The 16,502-nt window shown below is 38.4% G+C and overlaps 2 protein-coding genes across 3 annotated transcripts in view; both read left to right on the forward strand.

The window, feature by feature from the left end:
- Positions 1–1,901, forward strand: part of aff3 (AF4/FMR2 family, member 3) — a 33,839-nt gene extending 31,938 nt beyond the window's left edge. Inside the window, exons 17-18 of the mRNA XM_056241118.1 lie at positions 40–233; positions 446–1,901. Of these exons, the coding sequence (XP_056097093.1) occupies positions 40–233; positions 446–567 (316 nt within the window). The 3' untranslated portion in view covers positions 568–1,901. The remainder of the gene's footprint in view (positions 1–39; positions 234–445) is intronic.
- Positions 1,902–3,023: 1,122 nt separating this feature from the next.
- mphosph8 (M-phase phosphoprotein 8) lies at positions 3,024–16,041 on the forward strand. Of its 2 annotated transcripts, none has more exons than XM_056241129.1 (14): positions 3,024–3,245; positions 6,204–6,353; positions 6,468–7,499; positions 8,028–8,118; positions 8,212–8,673; positions 9,528–9,650; positions 9,772–9,860; positions 10,209–10,349; positions 10,512–10,598; positions 11,913–12,067; positions 12,152–12,309; positions 12,399–12,523; positions 12,627–12,710; positions 14,818–16,041. In XM_056241129.1, the coding sequence occupies exons 1-14, from the start codon at positions 3,147–3,149 to the stop codon at positions 14,857–14,859; spliced, it is 2,838 nt and encodes a 945-aa protein (XP_056097104.1). In that variant the 5' UTR covers positions 3,024–3,146; the 3' UTR covers positions 14,860–16,041. The 2 variants fall into 2 exon arrangements, with proteins under 2 accessions (XP_056097104.1, XP_056097112.1); XM_056241137.1 differs by having other exon boundaries at positions 6,471–7,499.
- The last annotated feature ends 461 nt before the right edge of the window (positions 16,042–16,502 follow it).

The following is a 16,502-nucleotide window of genomic DNA, read 5'->3' on the forward strand; positions in this document are numbered from 1 at the left end:
TGTTTGAGTGTCAGTACATCTGTATTTGTGCTTCTACAGGGGAACTGTACCTCCTGCCTCTATTTGTTCTGTCAATATAATGGGATCTCACACAGGCAGCTCACCCAGCAGTGTCATCAGCATTCCCCATCGTATCCACCAGATGGCAGCAAATCACCTCAACATCACCAACAGTGTCCTGTACAGTTATGAGTACTGGGAGGTGGCTGACACCCTGGCCAAGGAAAATAAGGGTGAGTTTTGGTGCAGTTGTTTAGGAAAACTGTGCGCTTCTCACAGGGGCCCATTTTAATAGCTTAGCAAAAAAAACATTTATTTGATATTATTATGTTTCCCCCCCCCCCCCCCCAGTGTGTTTATATATTTATTTACTGTTGATAAAGGAGAATTTCAGTAATAATTTAACTAATGGCAATTAAATTATTCTTTCTCATGCACACACCAGAATTTTTCAACTATCTGAACACACTGACTGGACCCTTGACTCTGCATAGCAGTATGGCTCATATCGTCCAATACACCAGGCAAGGACTGCAGTGGATCCGGATCACTGCTAATCTATCATAATGTCATGTACAGACATTCTCAAACTCCACAAATCACATGTGGAAACAATGTTATGAAGCCAAATTAGCAAACGATTTTACAGTTCCTGCACTCTGTGACCAAGGTTTTTCTTTTATTTTGGGCCAGGACTATTGTTAGGCCCAGACCAAAAATTGTCTGCCATAGGTTAATGATAAGTCATGTGGCATCATGTTATCAAATGTGACCCTGGACCACAAAACCAGTCAACAGGGGCAATTTCTTAAAATTGAGATGTATACATCATCTGAAATCTGAATAAATAAGTTTTCCATTGATGTATGGCTTGTTAGGATAAGACAATATTTGGCAGAGATACAGCTTTTTGAAAATCTGGAATCTGAGGGTGCAAAAAAATGTGAAAATTGAGAAAATCGCCTTTAATTAAACTTGTCCATTTATATCTTCGATTTTGCTGCATTCACTCACAAAAATAATTTTTATATATATTTTCGGTAGTAAATTTACAAAATATATTCATGGAATATAATCTTTACTTAATATCCTAATGACTTTTGACATAAAAGAAAAATTGATAATTTTGACCCATACAATGTATTGTTAGCTTTTGCCACAAATACCCGTGCTACTTGTGGCTGGTTTTGTGGTCCAGGGTCACATATGGTATTTAGAAGCAAACATGCCTATGTTACTTCATTCTACTGAGCATTAAATGTCATAATATCCAAGGATACAGTGTCATGTCATGTAATCATGTTTTCTTTTATGCAATTAAGACTTGCAGGTCCAATTGAAATAGCCTTGGTCATTCAATTCTTAGCACTTCTTTAAAAATGCTAACCTTATTGAAAGTTTTGAGAAGGAACCATTGTCGGCAATTTTTATCAAATGCTGCTTTTCCAAAATGTGCCACATTTTTATATCAGAAATAATTCAAAATCTTTTTTATTTTCTGTATGTAATTATGACGAAAACTCTTTACTGGATTACAATTATTTTTTGGGTGTTGCATCCATCCAACGTTCATTAAAACCTGTTTGTTTGTTTTTTTATTTTTACATGAGCCTTCCATAACTTCTTATGTCAAAGTCAGTGCATGCACAAAGTCTTTAAGATCTGCGGATGTGATTCTTTTTTTCTTCTTCTTTTTTTATGAAGTTCTTTGTGCAATAAGTCAGAATTTTTTACATGTGTCATGTAAACTTTTGGTGCTGTTTTTCAATAGCCAGCATAAAGTCATGTCGGTCTATGCAAGACTATTTATGGCAATGTGAAATTCTTGTAAAGTTTAAACTGTAAGAATGAAAAACATAATCAGGACTTTTGTAATTAAAGTGTTTTTACTGTAGAGTGTAGTGGTGTTGGTCATATGTTAATGATGATGATGAATTGCACACCACAGCAATCCATTAGGAGATATTGTGTCATTTAGGGGACCTTAGCATAAGATCTCTAATGAAAAAGATTCTATTTTGAAAGAACATGCCTACAAATAAACAGAGACTTCGCACATTAAGATTTTATATACTATTTTATCAAAACCCAAGGAAATAAAAGCACGATTTTCCTTACATAGTAGGCTAACCTTACATATTTAACTCAACTCAACTTTATTTATATAGCACCACTAAAAACAACAGTAGTTGACCAAGGTGCTGTACACTATATCAGTCATCGTTAGCATTTAACACCAAGTACAACATAGATTACAAAACAAAACACAGAACAGACCAGACATAGCACGTATCAACTACAATTATAAGCCAAAGAAAAAAAATACGTTTTGAGTTTTACTTTAAACTCATGCAGTGAAGAGGCAGTTCTAATGAGAACAGGGAGGCTGTTCCAAGGTTTTGGTGCAGCAACGGCAAAAGCTCGATCTCCTCTCGTTTTTACTCTAGCCCGAGGTACATTTAATTTAACCTTACCACCTTCACACAAAAAAAGAAATTTAAATGCATTTTTAACATTAAAAGTCAAATGTGTTAATGTTGTAAAATTATTGTTCATTGTTAGGTCAAGTTATCTAACTATTGTGTTAACAATTTTTAACATTTAACAGTTTAATGCTACTGAAAGTGACACAAAAATAGCTATTTTATTTATAAATATGTCATTTCATATTATTGAAATATAATTATAAAATTATTTATAATATAAATGAAATATTTATTTTAAATTTGTAATTTCAATCTTATTGAAAAGTAAACCAAAAAATCAGCTATTTTAGCGAAAGTCCCTTCACCTAATTTTTCTATTTGTCGCCTGTGATATATAGCAATGGGAAAAGATAACCTCAGTCATATCAGGTCACCGTTTACACAGGTTTACACCATAGACTGTAAAAGGTTTACACACACACGGATCCTCCTTCTGTTGTAGTACTACCCGTGTTGCCATGTCCGCGTAATAATATACGTTTTATTTCTCAGGACAGATTGCGTATTTTCTCTTGCGCGATCTGGCAACAACGAGTACTATCAGCGACGGTGCGCTGCTGTGTCTGTGTATGCTTTAGTTCGGCGGCCGTGCGGCGTTTATGCTTTTAGCACACATATATACGACACGTAGCGTCAATATTTTGCTTGATTAAAGCATAAATGGCCTCTGTAGCCGAGAGAGCGGAGCCTGGAGACAGCGAACAGGATGAAGAAGATGTATACGAAGTGGAGAGGATTATTGACACGCGAGTGGAGGAGGTGAGAGAGTGTGTGGTAGCGCTTCTGATGCCATCTTGCTAGCGACTTAGCATGTAGCCTTTACTGTCCTTAGTAAATAGTGCAGATAAGTTAGGTGAATAATAAGTAGGATAATGTCAAAGAAATCATCGAAAAGGACAATTTATGGCCTATTCGCCTTAACTCAAACCTTCCGCAGCGCAGAGAGAGTGTGTGGAAGCGCGTCGGATGACATCTTGCTAGCAACTTAGCATGTGACGTTAGCCTTTACTGTCCTTTGTAAATACTGCAGATACGTGTATAATTAGTAGGAAAAAAGCAAAATAAATAGTCAAAAGGGACATTTTAGGGCTTGTTCGCCTTAAAACACAAACTTCCCCCAGGGCAGAGAGGCTGTTATAGACTCGTTGTAACTTTCTGACGGTTAGCTCAGCTCGCCGCCCGCTTTGAGCCGAAAGCAGAGGCGCGGGACGAATTGACTTCCAAATGCGCTGTGCTGTTGTTTACATCACAACCGCTTAAAATCTAGATAAATTACTACTTTAAACCTACCCACGGCCAAAATAAATGCCGAACACGACCAGTGGTGTTTCATGCGGAGGAAAACAATGTTGACAGCAGTGACAGTCACCCAAGGGTCTATGCACCGGTTGTCTACAGAATCCATTAGAGAATCCTATTATATCTGAAACGGCACATAAGTCGTTTTGTTCTTTGTATGAATGCATAGAAAAGAGAGGGACAAAGTCTTGTGTACACCCTTTAGATCAGACAAAATAAATGATGTATGTCCACATTCACTGTGTAACGCTTAAAATAACAAATAAATCTCTTACAAACTCTTAATGTGTGAAAGATTAATCGCGTGTGTCCTGGTAAACCTTGATGCATGAGCTTACGGGAATGCATAACAATGATTCAGCATTTTCTTTAGAAGTCGTTTATTTTATTAGAATGTATTAATTATTCGGTTGTTTAGATTATTTTAAGATGTAGCAACAGACCCGGAATAGTGTTACTGTACAGTGGGAAGCCGTTTTAGGCCGATTTGCTCTGAAGGTGTTTTGGAGATGTAAGGTGTGGTTGGGATCTGTTTGGAGTCTGTATGCCCCTGTTCCCTTGGGTTCTGAGAGAGAGAGAGAGAGAGAGAGAGAGAGAGAGAGAGAGAGAGAGAGAGAGAGAGAGAGAGAGAGAGAGAGAGAGAGAGAGAGAGAGAGAGAGAGAGAGAGAGAGAGAGAGAGATCACCTTCATGTCTGAAGATGCTAGGTTGCCTCAGCATATGTGAAATGCTGAATTAATTATTTTTTGGAGACTGTATAATGCAAGAAAAACTGAGACATCACTTCATGCCAGACTGCCTCCGTTTATTTTGGTGAGGCTACATTCAACAGTGCCTGTCACAAGTGTATAACAGAGAGAGAAATCACAAGTGTGTGTGTGTGTGGAACTGTATATCATTAGTATTCAAAGGACAAGGGTTAAGGGGGTTTGTTTTAAATAACTTAAAGAGGAAAAGAAAACCGATAATGGAGTGGAGTGAGCAGAAACAAAGTGTACTTGAAAAGGGATAGTGACAGAAAAACACTGTTGCAGATGAAACCCTGTTGGTTAAGATCAATAAAGCCTTGGTAAAGTTTGAGGAGGTCAGTGATTTGAGGACAGATAACACGCAGCATGTAAAATTAGCATTTTACTCACTTCCTGTGGCATTTTTGTTTTGAGACCATGTTCATTTCTTACTCTGCATGGAAGCTATAATGAGGCTTTTTGAATAAGTATTTCTGTTTCTCTGTGTGTTGGTCTTTTATTCAAGTGGTGTCCATTCATACTGCCTGCAACACGAGTCAGTCAGTAATGGCTGTCAGCCAATAATAACCACTGTCAACTGACAGCCTGTGCTTCGTAGACTACTGCGCTTTGGCAGACACACACAGACAATCATGTCTTTAACTTGCTTGTTTACATAAATACAGTTATTAACCGTTTCTCATTGCTGCTTGTTCCTGCACAGAGGCAGTTGTGCAGGAAATTAGGACTCTAATCTAAGCCAAGGCTCTTAAATATGTGAACATACTACTTGCTTTAAGACACAGATAGATGTGGGTTTACATACAACAGCCACAAAGGTTGCATGTAGAGTTGCTTTGTTGTGAAACCAGTTGAGAGAGAGAGAGAATCCACTTTGGGCCACCAGTTGATTTGTATTAAAACATATTATTTGGCTTTGATCTGTTCAGCTATTATTAATCCTCCAGCTAGAGTCACAGTCAATAAGAGGAGCAGGGAATCAGCTGTGTTTGTTACTTAGCAACACAGCAGATAATGAACTTCTCTTTGAAACTAACTAACCTGTGGCACTTGTGATGTGTCTGCTGAACATTAATTACTGCCTTAAAGGGTTAGTTCTTCACCCACTTGTTGTTCCAAACCCACAAGACCTTCGTTCATCTTCGGAACACAAATGAAGATATTTTTGATGAAATCCGAGAGCTTTCTGGCCAGCAAGGTAGTAAAGACATTGTTAAAATAGTCCATGTCACAACCTTAATGTTATGAAGCGACGAGAATACTTTTTGTGTGCAAAAAAAAAAAAAAAAGACTTTCATTCAACAATTTCTTCTCTGATGCTGTTCACGTGAGCACTGCGACGCATGTGTGTGATGCTGACGCAGGATCCGGCCAATACTGAGCCGGCGTTGTGACGTAAAACCCAGCATTGCTGCACTGTTTAATTACAACCTGAACAGCATAGAAGAGAAGACTGACACAGAAGAGAAGAAATTGTTGAATAAAGTTATTTTTGTTTGGGCTTTTTTTGTGTGTGGTGAGAACTAACTGGTGCTGAAATAGCGGGTTTCATTACCCTTAAATGAGTGTATAAACCTGTATGTTTTCATTAATATTACTGACATTGTTGTTTGGAGATTGTAGATAACCTAATGACAGGCCATGATCTTTGACCTCTAACATTTTTGTAGGGAGTGGTGCTGTATCGGGTGCGATGGAAGAACTATTCATCGGACGATGACACCTGGGAGCCTGAGGCGCATCTGGACGACTGCAGGGAGGTGCTGCTGGCCTACAAGAAGGCCCTGGCCGAGATTAAGCCAAAGATAGAAATTGGCATGGTGAGGCTCTTAAGATGTGTTCACATGATTGTAGTTTTTCTAAAAACTTGTATGGACAATGCAATATCTGGTTTCCTTGCTTTGTGAATACTGATTTGTGTTCATTGTACCTAGAAGCTGCCCACGAAGAGTGATCTGTTCGATGCCGACTCAGAGAGTGAAAGCGATAAAGAAAAACCTAAAGAATCACCTATAAAGAAGAAGAAGAAGAAAAAGAAGAAAGTGGAAGAATCAGACGATGAGATGCCTGTGAAGGAAAAGAAGAAGAAAAAGAAGGATAAATGGCGAGAGGACAAGCCTCTGCCTGCGCCTGAGTCTGATGAGGAGGAGGAAGAGAGCAGGGATCCTTCCCCTGCACCCCCTAAAAAAGAGACGAAGAAGAGGTTAATTGAATCAGATGATGACGATGCCCAAATTACTCCCAAGAAACAAAAGAAGCTTAACAAACCTAGAGATGAAGGAAAACATAAGAAAGAAAGCGGAGACGACCACAAGAAAAAGAAAATCAAGTCAAAAAAAGAGATTGATTCCTCTGACGAAGAGGATGATAAGAGCGACGTGCCCTCTGAGTCCCATACGGATGATACGACAAACACAGAAACAAATGATTCCTTCAAAACCACGACAGCAAAATCCACAGACAAATCTGTGCGAAGTGAGAGTGGAGGCGACCTCAAGCAGGCTAAGCAGAAGAAGACCAAGTCTGGCCCAAAACTGCAAGGTTTCAAAGACCTGATTCAAGATAAGAAGCCTAAAAAACTAGAGGTTTCAACCGCTGTGCTCAAAGAAAGTGGTCTAAACAAACTCAAGAACCTTACTAGTAGCAAAAGCACCAGCAAGTCTTCTCGCAGTGAGGAGGAGCACGATTCCAGTGACACAGGGGCAGCCACGTCCGCACCCAAGTCAAAGGTCAAAAGCAAAGGGCAAGAAGCAGCCCTTGCTTCTCAGCGGCTCTCATCTGCATCTTCCTCCTCATCCTCCACAGCATCAACAGCCCCAATCAAACCCAAAGAGGAAGAGCCGAAAGAAGAAGGTGGTGAGAAGGGTGGTGCCTCTAACCTGTTTGAGAAGTTCCTGCTGAACTGTGAGGCAAAAGATCGTGTACCAAGGAGACAAGCAGACCAGAACAAGAATGCAACTCTAAAGGTACATGTCTATAAAGCTCTGCTGGAGCCCATTTTCTTCCTTTTTCCTTATTTTGCCAGTTTTGTCATAAGGCAAATATTCTCTCTCTCTCTCTGTTATACACAATATCGTTCAAAGGTTGAATGTTTGATCCTTCAAAAGTTGGTCCTTCATTGATCTGCTTATTTGGTGCTCAAGAAACATATCTTATCATTTTTAATGTTGAGCGGAGTTGTGCGGCTTAATATTTTTGTGGAAACCAATTTTTTGATGATTGAATAAAGTTCAAAAGGACTATGTAACGGTTTTTACTTTCACGTTTGATAAATTGAATGCATTCTTGCTGATTAGAAATATGAATTACTTGTTAAAAAAATATTTTTGACCCTCAACTTTTCAGCGGTAGTGTAATTATTAATTATTTTTTCTTTTACTTACTGGAAACCTCCAAGAATGCTTGGAAAAGGTTTCAGAAAATGTAAAGAATCTAGTGTTATGTTTGTGATTTGACTGTTTTTTTTTTTTGTTTTTTTTTTACTTGTTCTACAGGGTACAGGGAAAAGTGACAAGAAAACAAAATTGGCAAAGCAGTCTCCTGCACGGAAACCTGACTCGGATAAGACAGAGAAGGCAAAAGATGGTAAAATACAATTGTAGCTGACTTTAATTTTAAATGGTCTTGTGCTTTTTGTTCGATCACCTGATATTAACGAATGCATTCTTCTCCTATCAGCGCCACGACCAGGTCAGAGTCCCGTCTCCATGGAGGTAGACGAGAAACAGGAGAAGGGAGCATCCGAGATGGAGAAAAGTGATAAATCAGATGAGCCGGCCCTAAAGTCTAAGGAGGAATTACAAAGAGAGCAGAGAGAGGAAGAGCAAAGGAAGAGGAAAGAAAAGATGGAAGAAGAGGAGAGGAGGAGGAAAGAAAGGATTGAAGAAGAGGAGAGAAAGAAGAAAGAAAGAATCGAGGAAGCCCAACGGGAGAGAAAAGCACGCATGGAGGAGGCACAGAGACTGGCAGAAGAAGCCCGGCAAGAGCGGCTGGAAAGGAAGTCCATGACGGAGTCAATAGCGTCTCCTGACTCTACAGAATGGAAGGACAAGAGGAGGAGAAGTGAATCCCGGGTCTTCACCGCCTGCGATGACAATCAGGACTCTCAGGAGACCATGGAGCGCTCAGACAAAACTCCTGGTTTGTACTTGTCAATGTAAAGTTAAAAGAGGTTCAACTTTTAAAAACATGTCTTGCGATTCTGTTCATTTGCACTAATCATTTGCATGATTAAAATCAAAATCGCAATATGTGCGATTATCAAATCGTGTGTTTCGAAGTGAGGTGCGCCGATGTGTTCTTTTACATGAGTGCGATCCGGTGTTTTCGGTGTCTCAGAGCGGCTTGGTTCGCTGTAAATGATCCTCACAAACTACACTCTGCATCTGTTGAGTTTGGGTCGTTATAACGTGCATTTGAAAAGGCAAAATAAAAGCTTGATGGTTTAATGTTTGAAAATGAAGAAATTAAGAAAGCTATTATTATTGTAATCTTAAACTTGCACTGTAAATACATTTTGTTTTTTTCTTAAATACTCTTTTATTTTACAATGAAGTATTACAATAGTAATATTTCTTATGTATATTTTTTTGTAAAAAAAAATAATTAAAATAATCATCATAATTAAAATAATAATTATTGTTGGTATTTTATAGTGAAATTGATGTGTAGTATAACATATATTATATTTAATATAATAGATATATAATAATATAACTGGAAAGAAGCACATTAAACCAGGTGCTTTTTTTTCACATCACACTTTTTATCAGAAATGGCAATAAAAAGAAATTCCCTCAAATTATGCTGCCCTAATTTGGACTTCATTTAGCTATTTTTGAGCGGAACAACACATTGTGTGATCCATAGCCATTTGCCTATTATATATGTATTATAGGCTATGCATGTGATTGCTAAGATAGTGGGGATCCCAAGCCGTTTTTGAGTCCCAGATCACCCCTGGACACTAGTAACCATGTGTCTCTGTGTAACAGACAGGGGACTGCCATCTCTTAATCTTGGGCTGGAGCTCAAGCTGGACTGGATGACACTGGAGGACTTTCAGAAACACTTGAATGGAGAGGATGAGAATCTCTCTCCGCTAGCCTTAACTCCCGGTGAGTGATATACACAGAAAAACAATAGCACCATCTTTTGTTTATTGTAACATTCAGTTTTTAGTCACAAGTTTTCCCTCTACTTTTATTTTTTGCTCTTTATTTGCCGTCTAACTCTCAGCTGAGCTGCGAGAAGCAGTGAAAAATGGGAATTACCTGGCAGTAAAACGTGCACTTAGTTCCAAAGAGGACTACAATCTGGATCAGGAGGTATGCTACCTGTTTCTCTTTCTCTCTTGCATCTCTGACTGTGTCTGTCTTGCAATCTGTTATAATGACTCGTCAGAGAAACTGGGTCATGTAACAGTTCATCATTCAATCCCTGGGTTGACATCACTCACTGAGCAGTAACAGGCGTTTTCACTCAAATTAACATACTTGTCTATAATACCTGCAGAGAGTTATGTTAACATTTCCGTTCATCTGTTAGAACGTAATGTAATTGAATTGAATCAGTGAAGAAAGATGCTTTTTTGGTCCAGAAAAGTAAGCGGTATTTGAGATTAAATCATGTGAATATTTATTTATTTTATATTTTTTATGTGCTGCCACCTTCAGGACTCTAGCGGCATGTCCTTAACACTGCTGGCTGCTGCAGGTGGTCAGGATGATGTCCTCAGGCTGCTTATTAAGAAAGGAGTGAAGGTCAACGCCAGACAGAAGAATGGCACCACTGCCCTGATGCATGCTGCTGAAAAGGTGAAGAACAACACTGCTTAATCCAGGAACACTCACAATGGCTGATTCACTTCAACCACTAATATAAGAGAGTATTAGCATGTATTGTTATATTTGTTTAGTATAGTTAAGTATTCGATTTCAAGCCCTCAACGGTCTCTTTTATAACCCTGTTTGGTGCAGAACTTCTTGACGACAGTGGCCATTCTTCTGGAGGCAGGAGCATCTGTAAATGCCCAAACTCTGGGTGGAGAAACGGCTCTCATGAAGGTGAGAAGGTTGTGATATTTAGGGCTCAATTTGAGGGGGGATAGCAGGGGGGGGATACCCCCTTGCTGGAACAAAAAGCACCCCCCCCCCCCCCCCCCCCCCTACCATTCCCATTAAATTAAGAGTGTTGTGTATTGTGTAAAACGTATGCAAATAAAACAGCAATTGACTAATCAGAACTCAATATTGTAACACGCTGTGCAGTCAAGCAAGTTTTCGTAATTTTTCGCCCTTGTTCAAAATGGCCAGGAGAACGGTTCAAGCCTATCTTTAGAAGTTCTTTAAAAAGGGGTGAACGGAAGGTATGATATTTGGTCTTTAGTGTTTAAGGGTATGACATGAAACCCTGACATAACATTTGAAAAAATAATGAACACAGTTAAAGTGTGTTGATTCAGTAAGGGATTGTTGACAAATTTGCATTGAATTATTGAAAGTGCATGTAATCACTGAGGTGATAATTCACTCATTCATATGTTGGCTAAATGTGCTTATGTATTTAAAAAGAAATCCTATGACACTATTTAAATCTGCACAGAAACCATTCAAGCCACAGCTAACAAAGACTGTATCGTGAAGTTATTTTGAATAGAAAGGATGTGTGCTCTGTACTCGTGACTGTGAGGGATGAGAGACAATTCTGAGAAGAGAGAGAGAGGGAAATGTTCAGAAATGTAGGAGGACAGAGTTCCTTTCAGAAATGATCGTCCTATTCTTTTCATCTTTACTCTTTAACATCCACTGTTAGAGCTTTGAAGCCCTGAAAAGTGTGTAGCTCAAAAATTATTGTCATTTGGAACTCATTTCATTTTTTAAAAATCTGTTGATTGATTCACCTTCAGTCCCCTCCGAAGGTATCATTAGGTAGTTTCACACACAGTGATTATGTGTGTGTGTGAGTCATAATACTACAGTCATTTATTTAATAAATAATGCCTATTTGGATTTTTTTTTATCTACTCTTTAATCCCGGAAATAAAAATGTTTTTAAAAGTAGACAAATTTTATAATCATTGTGTAAGGTTAGGCACCCATAACCACCCTTTTTTATAATGAATAGAAAGTTATTAAATAGAAATATAATTTTTTTTGTAACAATGTAAATGCCATTACTGACTTTTGATCAATTTAATATATCCTATCCTTAATAAAAGTATTAATTTCTTAAATAAATAAAAAATCATACACTTGTGCTCTAGTTTTTTTTTTTTTTTTTTGACTATTTAAGTTGTGCTTTAGCTGTTAGATATTTTGCACTTAAGTAATAACTTTTGTTATGTACTGAGTCCTGATTGTTGTCTTTTTCCTTCTAAGGCTTGTAAGAGGGGCAATGCAGATGTGGTTCGCCTCCTGCTGGAATATGGGGCTGACTGCAACATCCTGTCTAAACATAAGACCACTGCCTTGTACTGTGCCAAAGTTAGCAAAAATGAAATGGTACATGATCTCATCAAAGACCACATGCAAACGTGAGTGTTTTATTGCTGCATTATTTCAAACACCATGTCTGTATATTTGAATATAAAGACGCATGTGTGAAATGTATCTCACAGGTTATCAACAGTGGCGGAAGAGACAATCAGAGCTTATTTTGAAACGCGGCTGGCCCTGCTGGAACCTGTATTTCCTCTGGCTTGTCACAGATTGTGTGAGGGACCAGACTTTTCACTGGAGTTCAACTACAAACCCCCTCAACACACACCCGGAGAAGGTGAGATGCTTACTTCAAATTCTTCTGGTCTCAGTAATTGCCATTTTATTTACCAAATAAGTGTGTCATTACTGTGTTTTCTGTCTCAGGATCTGGCATACTGCTTTTCATCTTCCACGCAAACTTCCTTAATGAGATTACAGCTAGACTTTGCGGGCCCTGTAGTGTCCATGCTGTCGTCCTGAATGACAAGTTTCAGCTGCCCATCTTCTTGGTAAGGCGCTGATGTCGCCAATCATCTTTGTGCAAATTTATCATGTCTTTGTTCTTTTGAATGTCTGCAGTCTCTCACAATCTGTGTGCTGATCCCCCTGCAGGACAGCCATTTCATATACTCTTTCAGTCCTGTTCAAGGAGCCAACAAACTGTTCATTCGTCTGGCAGAGTCCCCAACAGCTAAGGTAATTGGGACTGTTACACATTAGTATTTAATGAGAGTTTAGATACTGCTATATAAATGCCCGAAAATGCACCAAAGCAAGTGAATATTTGGGATATGGCATCTGTAAAATAATCAAACTTGTAGCTAACCTGGTTCCCATGGTTATATGGAAATATCAGGGAATGTCAGGGAAGTCGATCCTATCTGGGTTTTTTTAAACGTACAGTATGTCATTTTTGGCCACCAGGGGTCGCTAATCTCTTACAATAACAAAGGCGTATATTGATGACGCAAAGCATCAAGCGGAATTATGGATCTTGTCGTCAAGCTGATGGATCTTTTATGGATGAGTGAATACAGTGATGTTTTTAACATGACTGTGGTATGAAGCAGGGCGCGATTTCTAACGAGAGACGTATACCAGCGCCACACGCAACGCGAGTCCCGCGGATATAAAGGAATAAGGACATTTCATTCTACTGAGAGCTAGTGCTGAATTAATAAGTTACTCACAGGTCAGTTTATTAGACGAATTAAACTTGAGGTAACGCAGCGCTGTTTCACTTGCTCTAACAGTTACACTATCACACTAAACGGCATTTGAGTGTGTTGAATGTTGTTAGTTAGGTTGCTTGTTGGCTTTATGAGACTAGCAACATTAACATTAGAATAACATACAGATCATATTCTAACATTTCATCATGTTGAACTAAATAACATTGATTAGTTTTATGTACATTTGCTCACCTGTCTAATAAAGTACATGCAACACTCGCGTCTCTGTCAAGTCGAAGTTAGTCGCGGACGTGGAGCTCTCGGCATCTCGAAAGATTTTGATCTTCGTTCTAGTCCTCTTTTTGTCTCAAAGTCTGCTTGCCATGGTCCAAAATGTTTGAACAAAACAACAACAGCGTGAGCGTCCTGCTAAGCATAACCCAGTTGTCCACGCCTGTCGCCATGGTTACTATGGCAGTACGAGCGGAAACCGAGGGTAACGCGGATATGACGCCATTGACTGGCGACTCCTCACCCCTGCTAACACGTCCCGTTTCCTTGGTTAAAATCGCAATTTTCTCACGATTTACAAATAGTTGGAAACATTGGGGAAATTGTAAGTAATCAACTAAACAAAATATATAACATTGGCCTAGTGGTTTTTGGATATTTTACTGCAAAAATCCTTCATATTGTAGCTTTAAATGCATAGTATTAATATTATTAGAAACGATTCCTCCGTGCACATTAACTTTTTTTTTTGCCTTGTAATTCTTGCCTATGGTGGACCATAAACACCCTGAGGATGGCGCCCCATCCAAGAAGACACTATCACTGCATTACCACTTCCAAAGTGCGTGCTAGAAACATTAGTGCTTCCTTATCTGCTCAGCATTAAGTTACTCTTTGCAGTAAAAAGGTTCATTAGCGGCCGTCCGAGAGTCACTTCGGACACAGCAGAGCAACTCATCGACCAGAAAAATACACATGCATTCATACCTTGCAGATTATGTTCAAAATGCTTAAGTTGAGACCTGCATGTGCTCAACAGCATTTTACATTCTTATTGATTACACTCATACCGGCCTGACTTGCTGCTGACAGTATAGACGTGTTATTTTATGGTCTCAAAATAATATGCTTCTCACACGCTCACATATAAATGCTACTCACATTATTTAATAAGCCTTCAGTAAATAATGAGAGTAGCATTTATATGTGAGCGTGTGAGAAGCATATTATTTTGAGACCATAAAATAACAATTAAGCAAAACTACTAAAACACTTCCATTACCACTCTTTTAAAGAACTTTTCATTCTTCATCAAATTCTCCACAATCACAACACAGAAGAAAAGGTCTTTCGCTACTTCCGCAACATTGCAACTTTCATGTTGTTTTGGCAATATATTAATAATGATAATAGCTTCTGGTTTTTCATAGAATAATTCTATGTAATTATTTTTTTATTGTTTCTCATTCATTTGAATCAATTCACAAATCACTCTGAATGATTTGTTCACTTGATTTTTTTTTTCTTATCATGGAAAAGTGGGAATTCTGAGCTAAACAAGCTTTATGATAATGTATTTAAATGTATTAATCAGGGAATATGTTTCTCTCTTTCCACAGGTTAAACTCCTCATTTGTGCATACAGAGTCCAGCTACAGTGATGCCACAGTCCTCCCTTCCAGGTCAAATGTCACTGCAGGAGCTTGGCCTCTCCAAGAACTGAGACTTTTTCTACACTTGACACATGCTGAGCAGGACACAGTTTAGAAACGGTTTTGTTTTATTTTGGGCAAAGACTGAAGTACTAACAGGTCAATAACAACAGTCACAAATCTCAGTGTGACCCTAAATTCGCGCCTGGTTAAGTGTTGTAACGAGTTTGGTTTTTGAATAGCAACTGAGTTCAGCATGAAGTGTGACACATTGGGCTTGTATCTTGTCATTTGTAAATCTTGTTTGTAAAGTGTTCCTTTTATTATTATTTTTTATTTTAAATAGAATAATTTATCACTCTAGATTCACCCACTGTTTTATGTTCTGTGTGTTTAACCCGACCACGTACTCCTCTGATGTGTTCCTGTCGGCATTGCTTCTGCTGAGTGTATGAAGGAATGAACAAGGAGTTCTCGTCTCCCTGTTTCTTAGTGCTCATGGAACTAAGAAAAGACTGGACCCCAAGTGTGACTTTGAACACCAGAATGGGTGCTTTTTGTTTCCTGAGATTGTGATGGTTTTTAAAAAGCATTAACTAATGGTGTGCATCCTAAATTGGACAAAAATGAAGCCATTATAGTTGAAGAAATGTATGAATGTATATGTTTGGTTTGTGAGGTATTTTAAGGGCTAATTTGTGTTTGCATTGAGAGGAGGATCCAGACAGGTTGAAATCATTCAAGTTGGAGTGATTAGTAAAACAGGTTCTTTTAATGCTGATTAGTAGGGAACGTGACCCTTTTTATGTGTGCACCTATGTGTTGCCAGGCAGGTTGTTCATCAGCTAAGTTTAATTTCTAATTAGATTTTGCATTTGACTTTAGTTATATAATCGTTAAAATGGCAGCACATGAGCTCAGGTCATCTTTTCATACTGATCATAAAAGTCGCGTGAGTGTAGTTTTCATAAAATCGTTTATGAATTAACTAAGAGTCAGATTGGGAATTTACAGCTCGGCTCATCCTGAAGAGTTTTAGAAGTGCCGTGAAGAGTTCTTTTATTCTGTTGTTCATGGCCTACCTCTCTTTGTCCCGTCATTGTGCTTTTAGTAAGTGAAAGACTGCTCATTGATTCACTTCTGCTTATGACTACAGTAAATAAACTGTACATATATTTCTATAACAATCAATATTTTGTCTTCACTCATCTTCAATATAGCAACCTTAACATTTCAAAAGGAGTAAACCATTCTCTTAACTGGTACAGCATTAGATTTTCATCCCTGTCGTTTAATTTAATATACACATTAATTTTAATAAGGATGACTAGTTCAGAACAAATGCATGTTAGAATGTGTTCAGATGGAAAAGGTGGCCCTTAGCCAACATACACACTAGAGATGGTTGTGACAGAAATGTCTTTACTATATAGTCTATAAGAGCAGCAAGAAAAAGACACATGGGAATAAGTCCAGAGGTCTGTACCATGCTGGTAGTTGAACAAACTCAGGGTCACAGGATTAGTTTTGAGTTGACAATACCAAACAAATCCAATCAGGCTTTGTTGGTACCTTAAACTTTACCTGTCAGCTAACTATGGAGTGTGTGCACATGAAAGTGTGATGCCACTTGCTAACAGCCAATGCATTGG

This window comes from Rhinichthys klamathensis, unplaced genomic scaffold (genome assembly GCF_029890125.1).
Source record: "Rhinichthys klamathensis goyatoka isolate OS25496 unplaced genomic scaffold, OSU_Roscu_1.1 h1tg000021l_1, whole genome shotgun sequence".
Lineage (NCBI taxonomy): Eukaryota > Metazoa > Chordata > Actinopteri > Cypriniformes > Leuciscidae > Rhinichthys > Rhinichthys klamathensis.